Here is a 13,327-nt window from a genome sequence, read left to right on the forward strand (position 1 = left end):
CCCCTAAATCAAGGGTAATTGACTTAATGTGTGGCAAGGTTTTTGTCTTAATTTTGAAAGGGTGATTGTTGAGTAAAAATTGCTAGGAGCTTGTTGGACCCAACCTTGGCAACTTTGTGATTGTGGATCAATTATCAGTTGATATCTCATTAGCATCTAGCCGTTTGCAGTTGGGACCATTCAAATAGTTCCTTCCAGAATAATAGCTCTTAGAAAAAGGAGAAACAATAGGTCATGTAATTGGACTGAGGAGGCAGATTTCTGTTGTTAACAGGGTTGGGCATGGATCATTTAGGTCTAGATATAACCAGCCTTTTTAAAAAGGGAGCACAACTCATCGTGTTAGGCTGGTCTTTGAATAGCATCTCATAGAGGTTTGCCTCTATAAAACTGAAGAACCAAATAATATAACCCATCCCTGATTCTCTGGGCAGCTAAGACCTTCTTTCTCTGCTTCCCATCATATTACCTTGTATTGACATTGTATATAACATATATATATATATATATATATATATATATGCTTATATATGTATGTATTGTCCCTCCATATAGAAGGAACACTGCCTTAGAGGCGCAAAATTTCCATTTTTGTCTTTGTAGTCTCAGCACCAAGGACAAGGTCTAGAAGCTATTAAGCACTTTATAAATTATCTGTGATCATTTGATTACCAAGAACGGAATAGACTGGAAATAGTCCAAAGAATGTAGGAAACATTTACTAATATCTGCTCTGGAAGCTGCATTAGAAGATCCATCTCCTTAGTATTTCCTCTGGTGGACAGAACAGCACAATGCTATCCTCTTCTGCTTTTGGGGGATCCCAAAGGATAAGTAATCCTGTGTCAAGGTATGTCCAGCTGGAACTAGAGGAGTGATTTGATTCATAATCTACTTCCCTTTGGAGTGCAGAAGTTCTAATGTGGCTGTATTTTAGGATTCACTGTTTAAAATTATAGCCTTAATTTATTTTTTATGTATTTACATGTTTGTCCTAAGCTAGAAGTTTCCTCTAAAGTCCTCATTAAATACTTCTGTCTTTTGATCGAAGTCACCTCCAATAATTGAATAGTATTTGCTATAAAAGACCCTGAGAACTGTTGTGTGTGCAATAGTAATAATTATTAATGATAATAGCACTTATATAGCACTTTAAGATTTGCAAATGCTTTTTACATGTATTATCTCATTTGAATCTTGCAACAACTCTGTGAGGAATGTGCTATTATTATCATTGCCATTTTATAGATAAGAAAACTGAGGCTGAGTGATTAAGTGACTTGCCCAGAGTCATGCAGCTAGTATTAGCTGAGGCCATTTTTGAATTCAAGTCTGATTCCAAGTCTAGCCACTGTGTTATCTAGAGCAAGGCTTCTTAAACTTTTTCCACTTGCGACCCCTTCAGCACTTCTTAAACTGTGGGCCATGATGTCTAAATGATGTCTAAATCAGAGATTTAGGCCATCTAGTCATCTTCTTCCTCTTCCTCTCCAGTTTACAGATGAAAAAACTGAGGCCCAAAGAGGTCAAGTGACTGACCCAAGGTCACACAGGTAATAAGAAACAAAAGCACAATTTGAACCTAAGTCTTTAACTCCATAGCTAGTCCAATCATTATCAGTCATTCTCTTCGCAGAGTAATGTTGATAACAGAATATGTGGGTATTTTCCCATTGTTGCTACTGGCGTTCAGAGATTCTGTAGTAACTTATGGCGTCCTCAAAAGTCCACACTAAACTGCTAATGGGCAAGTGAGGCTTGCTAATAGAGTGAGAAGGTTGTCTTTGTGCTGAGCTCTGACTTTAGGTCACATCCCACACTACCATTAATATGCTTGACTCAGTGTGCTACTTATTACCAAAATTTAGTGAATAATTCTATATCCAAAAGTAAATTGTTGGTGCCTGGATTTATTTCTTGAATCTAGGACCCCAGCTAGAAAATCTCACTCAGTTTGTGAGAAATTGTATCTGCAATTTATTTGAGCAAATTAATTTGAAGACACATTGTGTTAAAAACATCCCTGTCAAGAAGTGTTAGACTGATCTTCTGTTAAGAAAGGCAGCTTGAGAGCAAACAGATTGTTGTTAACTAAATACTAGACATCCCATATGAATAATAAATATTAATGTAGCCCTCTTTTTTTCTGGACACTTTTTTGTGGTTCATCATTACATCAGTTCCATGGATAATGAACCATTGTATAACATTGTCTGAAGAAATGAAGAATCAGTGTAGGGAGTATGTGACTGACCAAAATTATGGTGTTCTAGAATAGGTATACCTGTTATTGGGGTGGGTTGGTGGCTAGTGCCAGGCTTGGAGTCAAGAAGATCCTCTTCCTAAGTTCAAATCCAGCCTAAGACATGTCCTAGCTGTGTGACCCTGGGCAAGTCACTTAACTCTGCCTCAGTTTCCTCATCTTTAAAATGAACTAGAGAAGGAAATGGCAAACCATATCAGTGTCTTTGGCAAGAAAATCCCAAATAGGATCAATCATGAAGAGTTGGACATGACTGAAAAACAACTAAAGAACAACAAAATACCTGTTATTAATTAAGCATAGTATCCCAGAATTTTGGAAGTTCAGAGTTGGGAGAGATTTTTGAGATTGTCTAAGGCTAACCCCAACTGAATCATGAAACCCCATCTACAGTATCCTCAGGGACTTCTGTAGCCTCCCCTTGAATATCTCCTGTAACAGGGAACTCCGTACACTTTAAAGTAGCACCTTCTACTTCTGGATCGTTTTAAATATTAGAAAATAGTGTTATTTTCCCTTCTGCTGTATGTCTAGATGAAATCTGATTTTCTGTAGCTTCCACACATTGAAGCTAGTTCTAACCTCAGGAGCAAAGCAGAACAAATCTAATACTTTCTCAACATGGCAACACTTCAATTATTTCAAATCTGTGATGCTTCTCTCTCAGTCTTCTCCAATCTAAATAATCCCCAGTTTCTTCAACTTATCCTGGAATGACAAGTACCTTCACAAAAGATGGTCAGCATCTTTTAGAAGTGGCCTAGCTTATCCCTGGCCCATCTCAATTATGGTATCCATGTGTCTTACTTCCAATTTGCTCTGTGTGTGTGTGTGTATGTGTATAATGTGTATGTATACATATATGCACACATATAAATACACACCCCTATACATAGACACATATGTGCATAGTCTCAGACATACTGAGGACAGTTAGGTGGCACAGTAGATAGAGAGCTGGGTCTGAAGTCAGGAAGACCCATCTTCCTGAGTTCAAATATGGCCTCAAACACTTGTTAGCTGGGTCACCCTGGGCAAATCATTTAACTCTGTTTGCCTTAGTTTCCTCATTTGTAAAATGATCTGGAGAAGGAAATGGCAAACTACTCCAATATCTTTGCCAAGAAAACCCCAAATGGGATCATGGAGAGTCATATATGATTGAAATGACTGAACAACAACAACTTGTACATACACGATTGTTTTCATGTTATTTGATCCATTAAAATGTAAGTTCTTTGTCATATACATTTAGAGTGGAGCTCAGGTGAGTACCTTGTAGGGACACTATGATGGGTTAGGATGGTTTATTGATACAGCCAAATACAGCCTAGGAAGATATAAACAAATGCAGTCAGGTATGGAAGCACGTGTGACTTCCCTTTCCTCTACTATCCCCTGGGGCAATATGTTGGGTGGTAGCCCAGATGAGTAGTGGGATATGCTCTTGGGTTGAAGGCCCAGAATCACTGGAGGCCTGGGTTTATACAGGATTTTCAGACAAAGTATCTGCCATGACAGTTGTCATATCACCAGGTAGGGTGATGGGATCAAGAAGGATGGACCAGTACTAGATTTCTCAAATTAACCAAGAAAGCCTACTTAAGATGAGGAAGATATATATTTATAACTGTGCCCTGTTAGCAAGCTTGCTAAAGAATTTCAGCAGCTGATTCCATCTAGGACCAGGTGCATTTTAAACCTTAAATATACCAGAGTTGTATAGCAGGAAACAGTTTTAGGAGAGTAGGGTCACAGACTCTTCTGGCTTTTCCCTCTTAGAGGGCAGGCAGTCTTTTTGCCTTTTTCAGTATCCTCAGTGCTTACTTAGCACAGTACCTCATACATAGTAAACTCTTAATGAATGTTGGTTGACTGACGGATTGAACTGGAAACAATAGTTCTTATGTGGTATAACCAGAAAAAAAGCATGATGTAATTAATCACTCTGGTTAAGGTGACATTTGAGATATTGTATTCAGTTCTGGATGCTACATTTTAGGAAGGAGATTATGTTGAAGAGAATGCCCCAGAAGTCAAATGAAATGGTAAAAGGCCTTGAAGATTGCTTCCCATATAAAGATTGGTTAAAGGAACTGGGAATCTTTATCCTGGAGAAGAAAAGACTCAAGGAAAGATGCAGTATCTGTCTTTAAGGGTACTTGTTTAGAAGAATGCTTAGATTAGTAATGGGTTTCTGTTGTTTGTCCTTCATTTTCTTTCTTTCTTTCTTTCTTTCTTTCTTTCTTTCTTTCTTTCTTTCTTTCTTTCTTTCTTTCTTTCTTTCTTTCTTTCTTTCTTTCTTTCTTTCTTTTTGGCAAGGCAATTGGGATTAAGTGACTTGCCCAAGGTCACACAGCTAGTAAGCGTCATGTGTCTGAGGCCAGATTTGAACTCAGATCCTCCTGACTCCGGGCCAGTGCTCTGTCTATTGTGCCACCTAGCTGCCCATCATCCTTCATTTTCAAAGAGGACCAGTTACATCACAGGGTGATGTCTTGACTTGCATGGGAATTGGATTTAAGTGAGGCAGAGCTGCAAAAAGTTATCAGCCTCACTTTCTTTTCCAGAGCCATCAAAGTCTAGTGTCAAGACAAAAGTCAAGACAACTGCCAGTGGCATGGGATGCAGTCAGTGAACTTGGTGTCTTTGACATCTGACCAAGCTCTAAACACTCCTGCTTCAGCTGCCTTCATGAGGGTTGGAACAAATTGTTGTCATCCACCCATTCCACCAGAGCAAGTGTCCCTGTGCTTGGTGTAGACATCTCCCTAACTCACTAATGGGTTTGGGGCCTGTCAGTTACCCTCCAGCTGGTTTAGCCTGTCTGCTAAGACAGTTTACAGGAGTGTGGCTACTGTGCATGTTACAGCTTCTTGTACCCACAGGTGAAGATGGGTAGAAGTTATGAAAAGGCAAATTTAAGATTGTGAGGAAAGGCTTTCTAAATATTGGAATGAACAAAAAGTGAAATGGGCTGCCCCATGAGGTAGTAGGTTCCCCCCATTGAAGATTTTCAAGAAGATGCTGGGTACTTTCTGAGTATATTGTCAGGTACAGGGGTCAGGTATGGATTGGATCAGGTGGCCACTGAGTTCCTTTCCAGCTTAAATTCTTGATATTGCATTTTCATTATAATCTTTCTTGTGATAGACACTTTATTAATGCAGTATCAGTTCTTTCACTTGCCTCATTACACTACTGATTCATAAATGCTTTCAGTTTAATATAATACTGAAGTCTTTCTGATATGAACTACTTTAGACTCACATCTACCCTATTCTGTACTTAAGCAATTCATTTTTGAACCTAAGTGCTGGACTTTGCATGCTTACTTTACAACTTTTCCAGCCTGTCATTTCTTTCATTGTTAAAGAGAAGATTACTTTTCAGGTTTGAGTTGGACTAGATCAACAGTGATGTCCCATCCAACGCTAAAATTTTGTGATTCAACTTAATTCAATAAATTTTTTATTGAATTTCTGCTGTATATAGGCATTGTCAGTCCAGCTGGTCAATCAATAAGCATATATTAATTACTTAGCTGTGTGCCAGGCCTTGTACTAAGCACAGGGATACAAAGAAAACCACATCTCTGTCTTAAAGTAGTAAGGAATTAAGGATGATACTGAGGTTTTGAGCCTGCTTGATTGGGGAGGATGGTGTTATTCTGGATAGGAACAGGGACATTTAGAAGAAGGAAAGGTTTTGGGTAAAATATAATGAGATCTGTTTTTGACATGTTGATTTGAAACATATGAGACATCTAGTCTGAGATATCTAAAAGACAGTTGGTGACGCAAGAATGAAACTCAGGAGAGAGGTTAGGGATTATATATAGATATGGAAATCATCTGCTTAGAGATAGGTGATAATTGGAGCTGATGAGATCACTAAGTAAGATAATATAGTATAAGAAGAGAAGAGCCCAGCACAGGGCCTTGTCAGGATCGTCATAGATTCCATTTTTGTCATTTAATTTCTTATCGAGTCATTTAACCCTGTTTACCTCAGTTGCTTTATCTGTAAAAATGAGCTGAAGAAGGAAATGGCAAACTACTCCAATATCTTTGCCAAGAAAACCTCAAGCAGGGTCATGAAGAGTTGGAACTGAAAAATGACTGAACAACAACAACAGCCTTCCTTTGTGTTATCTTCAATTTTGATAAATATACCCTCAACCAAGTCATTGATAAAACTTTTAACAGCACAAGCAAGCTCAGTTACCAGGTTGTAATCTTGGATTTTTAGACCCTTTGGTGATCTGCTTCAAAAGTCAGTTAGCCCGCAAGTACTTAAGTTGCACCCCAAAATACATAGCAGTTTTGGACAGTTGTGCTAGTGAAGGTGTATAATAGTACAATTCTTAGAGGAGGTGTATAATAAATTGTAGTTTATGGGTGACCAAGGTTATGGTTTGGAAAGCATGTGGGAAAAGGTTGTCTTATGAACTTGGGATAGCTTGAAAATAACTTGGAGTAAAAGGGTCAGGTTACAAGGTGAGCTGGGGATATGTTGGAAAATGGGTGAGATCGACTGACAGAGAGCTTTGAAAGCAACTGTCAGAAACCCTAACCATTCGATCATACGATCCTGTGACTGGGATCACCTGAAAGATGGTGACATGATTGAAGGAGCAGGATTAGAGCAAAGCAATTTAGGGAAACCAGATGCTGAATCACCAATATGTTAATAAAGCCTTTGATTAGAAGTCATTCTTTGAGGAGAAAAAAATTCCAGAAGGAAGAACAAAAGACTAGTACAGAATAATAATGCTTCCTTATATTTGTATAGATTAGATATAAGGGAGGAAGGAGAAGGGTTCACTTTGACCAGGTATATTTCATTAATCTTCACAAAATTTCTGATATTTATATTTTTTCATACTCCACTTAAAAGAAACTTTATTGATATTTTTGTTTTTATATCATCTACATTTCTTAGTGTGCCCCTCTACCTTTATCCTTTCAGTGAGCCATCCCTAATGAAAAAGAATATAGAAAAGAGAAAAAAAAAGTTCAGCAAAAACAAAATGTCAAAAAAGTCAGACATCTGTTGTGTTGTGTGCCAATAGTACCTACCTTGGTAAAGAAGGAAGGGAGTTGGCTCTTCTTTGTGGCTGAACTTGATCATTAGAGTTTCCTAGTATTCAGTTTAAGCTATTTTGTTGTCAGTGTGCTTTCCTTCCATTTACATAATTGTAGTCTACACACACACACATAGACACAGACATATATATATATATGTAGATATACATATATAAATAATTATAAATATATAACTTTTCTGGTTCTACTTACTTTTCTTTGAATCAGTTCACATAAATATTCCTATCTTCCTACCTATTTTTTCTTACAACATGTTAATAGTCTATTACATTCACATGCTACAGGTTCTTTAGTCATTCCCCAGTTGCTTGTTCTTGACTTTCAAGATGAATGGGAAGCAGACTTGAAGCTATTTGTAGCAATTCATATTCTAACTTCCATTTCTTCAGGACGTGTCACTCCTTTTGTTCACTAGAATTGCCTCTGTCCTTAGGTGCCTTCCTAATTTCCTTACTTATGAAGTGATTAGGGCACCACTAATATCCTTTGTAGGGTAAAACATTTTTTATTGCTCAAATACTCCAATGCCTACCCATCTTGTGTGACTGTTGTCCATGCCCTTCTATAAGTTTACCATGGGGGCCCACTTATTGTCCTGGGAAAGGGAAAGAGGAAGGTAACAAGTATTTATTTATTTTGAAATTTTTAAATTAATTTATTAATTTTAGTTTTCAACATTCACTTCCATAAGCTTTTGAGTTTTAAATTTTCTCTGCCTCCGTCCCTTCTTCCCTCCCCAAGACGGTGTACAATCTGATTTAGGCTCTACATATACATTCTTATTGTCATGTATTCTTACATGTCATATTGTTGTTATTACGCATCATTGTCAGGGCTACAACTCAGTGAGTAGCCATTGGTATAAGTATCAAGGTTTAGCCACACTAAAGCGGGTCTCAGGGGCAGGGCCCCAGAACATGTGTTTAATCTGCCTTCTCACTTGCAAGCCATTTCCCTCACTTTGAAATTAAACTTCTGTTTGATTCCTGACCCTCCTGTCTCTGGCCTGCTTTGTTTGGCTGTGGCCATCCACAGGTTAGAGGCTGGTTCTGTCCTGTTGACAGCCTTGTGCATATACCAGTGGAGTATGTGGGCTAACAGTTAAAGTATTATTTAAAATACCCAAATAGATACCCTGAAAACTTACTTAAGAAGCCGTAACATTATATTGTTAATAACATTAAGTTTAAGGTACTGGAAGAAAAAACACCAGTTTTGGAGTCAGACAACCTGGTTTTTGAGTTCTAGATTTTTGTCATTTACTAGTTGTGACAACTTAGGCAAATTATTTAACCTCTCTTGGTCTGAATTAACATATCTTTAGAATAGAGATAATATTTCACTATCTGCCCCACAGGGTTGTTTTGAGGTTCAAGTTAGATAGAGCAGGAGTTCTTAACCTAGGGTCTGTGAGCTTTGTTTTTCAAAAAATACTTTAATAACTATTTCAATAAAACCTATTTCCTTTGTAAAGTTATGTATTTTATTTTATGTGTTTAAAAACATTATTCTGAGAAAGGGGTCCATAGTGTTCACCAGACTACCAAAGAGGTAGGAGATGTTTCATCCCTATTTCATATCTCAGAACCCCTTGATAATGAATCTGTTATATGTTTTATTATTATAAAGTACTATATATAAATGAGCTATTATTATTTAGCAGATCTGTGATTTTATTGATTTAGAGAATTCCTGATGAGATGATTTCCTCTGCCAATATAGATCTCTGCCTGTTTTGCAGTTCATAGTATTAGTTACCTGGGACATTTAGAGGTTGACTTGCTCAGGGTTACACAGCTAATATGAACTAGAAGCAGGACTGAAATCCTGACTCGGGCTAGTTCTTTATTCTCTGTACCATTCTTCCTCCTCCTCCTCCTCCTCCTCCTCTTCTTCCTTCTCCTCCTCTTTCTTCTTCTTCTTCCTCTTCTTCTTCTTCTCCATATTTCTTCATCACTTAGCAAGATCGAGGATTTTGTTGATGTGTCTTCTCCCTCCACCAATGCACACTGCAGCTTCCTAAATAGCCTTAGGTAGACAGTTTGATGTGTTCTGGTGGCCCCTAGATTTCAAATCTGGTAGCTATCCTTTTGTTGCTCAGTTTTTCCAAACATTATAGACTGATCCTTTTATGAAAAGCACATTGTCATATAAGTCCACTGCTGGGATTAAACTCAAAAACTTTCTAGCTCAATAGGACCTACCAGAACTTATGTGACAATAACAGAACCTTCAAGAACTCAGAGTCACTTCCATACCCAAGAAGGCAGCAATGTAATGGAAGAATTGCAATCATGGCAATAATAATTCTTTTGTCAAGAAAGCAATAATCTTTTGCCTATTCACATGTAGCTGGCATTAGAAAAGCAAAACAAAACAAAAAAGACAGTCAAATGGGAATATATCGGTGAAATTTTTATAAATGCCTTTCTTTTATTTAATTTAATCTTTTGGGGTTAATGCAGACTTTGTTTTTCAAGTCCTCACACAGGAATTCAGTACTACCAGGATGGTGTGCCTCAGATCCCAACGGCCTGCATTACTGTGGAGGATGCAGAGATGATGGCAAGGATGGCTTCTCGGGGGACCAAAATTGTCATCCAGCTAAAGATGGAAGCAAAGAACTACCCAGATACAGAATCCTTCAATACTGTGGCTGAGATCACTGGGAGCAAGTATCCAGAACAGGTAAGTGTCTTGCCACAAAGAATATGGTTCATACAATTCAAAAGTGATGCTTCCGGTCAGTTGTCACTTTTTTTTTAGTGGATTTGGAGGAAAGGGACAGTATAGTTCTGCTGACTTTGTTATAAGCAACATACATTTTGCAGAATGCCTTGTCTACATTATCTGATAGGAGCCCCACAACATCCCTAAGGATGTTGTACTACAGGCATCATTGTCCTCTTTTTTTAGGAAAGAGGAAATTGAAGCTTAGAGGGTGGGTGGCTTGTCCATGGTCCTGAACCTAGTGAGTATCAAATTTGAACCCAGACTTCAAGCCTGGCACTCTATCCACTTTCAAAGCCTTGTTTTAGACAGTAGACTCAAGTTCTTACCCCTTCAAACCTCTAGGCAAATCTTATCAACAATGAACAGAATTTATCAGCTTGTTTCATCTCTTTATTTTCTGTGTCCCATCAGGCTATTAATGTTAGCGGAAATGACCAAGAAGCCAACTGCCTGAGGGGTGAGGCACACAGGACCTAAATATAATCTATAAATCAGAAAGTCAACCTAAATAACTAAAATATAACTATGTGGATGTATGTGGAGCCTTTTCTTTGTTTTACGGTGCTAAATTATGTTATTTTCCCAGAAAACCAGATGGAAGTTAAGAGTTAATTATACATGAAGCCACTTTTGAAAGATTTTCACAGGCACACATTCTTCATTAGCAGAGATGAAAATTGTTCTTTTGAAAATAATACTCAGAGTAACACTGCCAGACATTTGACAGGAGGTTACCAAAGGAAGAGGTGACTAGAGATGGAGGACATCTGTAAAGAACCAGATCTTCTGCTCTCCTTTCTGTACTGCTGTCGGTAATTCAAAGAAGATTGCTCATGGAATTCATGTTCCCTTTCTCCCTTTTGTAAAGGTTTGCTCTCTGTTGCCAGTTAGGACAATGGAGAGAATGACATACCTTCATTACCTACTAGTGGCAGATTCAAGATCAAACCCAGGTTCTTTGACTCCAAATCCAGAGCTCTTTTTGCAGTTGACTCTTTGAACTCAAATAGAGAACATGACAATTATCCCCATGTAATTTCCTCTTATTAGATTCTACTCCAAAGTATTGGCTGACACAGTCTTTTTTTTTTTTACCTCAACTCTGTAAGCCCCTAGGTTTATTCTATCCTCCAACTTCTTGTCAACTTTACATTCTGTAAGCATACCATGACATTCATTCATTAAGTCATTTATTCATTATCTTTAACAAAGCTGAGGTTTCTTGGATATGTCAACTTTGTTCCCCCTTTGTGTAGAAATAGAACATTTGGGGTTGAATGGGGAGAGGAGAGTGCAACAGCAATCAATAAAACCTTATTAAGTGTGTACTATTAACATTGTGAATACAGAGAAAAAGCAAAAACAGCCCCTGCCTTTAAGAGACTTATATCCTAATGAAGGAGACAACATGTAGGATTGTTGTTGTTGAGTAGTTTCAGTTGTCTTTGACTCTTTGTGTCCCCTTTGGGGTTTTCTTGGCAAAGATACTGGAGTAGTTTGCTATTTCCTTCTCCAGCTCATTTTACAGGTGAGGAAACTGAAGCAAACAGAGTTAAGTGACTTACTTACCTAGGGTTACACAGCTATTAGGTATCTGAGGCTTTATTTAAACTCAGGTCTTCCTGACTCCAGGGCTGGTGCTTTATCTATTGTACCACCTAGCTGCCCCCAACATGTAGGATAAATGGATATATGTGTATACACACACATATATATGCACACACACATACACATATGTGCACCGTGAAGACTATGATATTTATATAGATACAAATAGAAAAGCAAAATACTCCCTTCTCTCAAGCATCTCATATTCTAATTGAGGAGACCACAGATATAGGAGGTTTTAGCTGCTAACCAGATGGAAAAGAACCCACAGTCTTTAGAGTGCATGTGTATGTATATATGTAAGTGTGTATGTGTATATATTTATATATACACATACACACACATATACATAATCACACATACACATATCTATATCTACATATCCTTTTATCCTACATTTTGGGGGCAGCTAGGTGGCACAGTGGATATAGATAGATGTAGATATGTATGTATATACACACATGTATGTATATTTATATATGTATATACACACAAATGCATATTTATACATACATGTTTATATATATACATACATTTGCATATATATGTAGGAGAATGGTACTTTTATTCTACATGTTGTCTACATGTAGGAAAGAGCCTTTATCCTACATGCTGTCTACATGTAAAGATGTATATGTGTAAACATATATACATACCCCAGACCCACAGTATAAATACACCCACCCACACCCTTCTATTCTACATATATGTGTGTGTTTGTTTATTATATATATGCATAGTATATATATAGACATGTTTTATCCTATATATGAATATATACATTTTATCCAATGTGTTTGTATATATGTATATACACATATGTATATACATGATATATTCACTATATACACACATCCATATACACACATATATAAAAGTATATGTAGAATAAAGGGGGTTTTGTGTGTGTGTGTGTAATACACAGTGGATACAAAGTAACCTCAGAAGAAAAGCCAATAGTAAGTGGGAGGCAGGGGGGTTCTGGGAAAGATAGTCATTGATAAGGTTCATAAATTTAGTCTTGAGAGGAGTCTTAGCAGTTATTGAGTCCAATGCCCCATTTTACAGATGAGGAAGCAGAAGCTCAGAGAGATTACTGAGCAGCACTTAGCTAGTAAGTATCTGAGACAGGATTCAAATTGGTTCCGAATTTCTTGATGTCTGATTCAGAGCTCTGTCTATTATGCCATGCGGCCCCTGAGAGAGAGAGCATTCCGGGCGTGTAGGACAACCGCCACAGAAGTGGGATGATGAGAGATGGAGGGTTGACTATGAAGATTAGCAAGCAGGCCAGTATGGCTATACTTGAGTTTGTGGAGTGTATCATAAATGAATTAAAAAAAAAGCATTTATTAAGTACTTCCTATGTGCATAGGACTGTGCTAAGTTCAAGGATACAAACAGAAAAGTAAAACACTTGCTTCTTTCAAACATCTCATATTCTAATTGAGGAGACCACATATATAGGAGGTTTTAGCTGCAGATCAGATGGAAAAGGCCCCACAGTTTTTACAGTGCAGCTGCAAAGCAGATGTTTATGAATCTTCTTCAATTTCATTTCCATTAATAAAACCATATTGGTTTCTGGTATTATAAGTCTGAATGAGGACAGAGT

At 37.6% G+C, this 13,327-nt stretch overlaps 1 protein-coding gene across 3 annotated transcripts in view; it reads left to right on the plus strand.

Annotated features, from left to right (window-relative positions):
- CPQ (carboxypeptidase Q) overlaps window positions 1-13,327 on the plus strand; it is a 624,464-nt gene that overhangs the window by 249,855 nt on the left and 361,282 nt on the right. For all 3 annotated transcript variants that reach the window (XM_020968909.2, XM_020968914.2, XM_078153670.1), the window contains exon 4: window positions 9,852-10,059. In XM_020968909.2, coding sequence (XP_020824568.1) covers window positions 9,852-10,059 — 208 coding nt within the window. The remainder of the gene's footprint in view (window positions 1-9,851; window positions 10,060-13,327) is intronic.

The sequence above is a fragment of the Phascolarctos cinereus genome, unplaced genomic scaffold (assembly GCF_003287225.1).
Source record: "Phascolarctos cinereus isolate Bilbo 61053 unplaced genomic scaffold, phaCin_HiC Scaffold_4;HRSCAF=312, whole genome shotgun sequence".
Lineage (NCBI taxonomy): Eukaryota > Metazoa > Chordata > Mammalia > Diprotodontia > Phascolarctidae > Phascolarctos > Phascolarctos cinereus.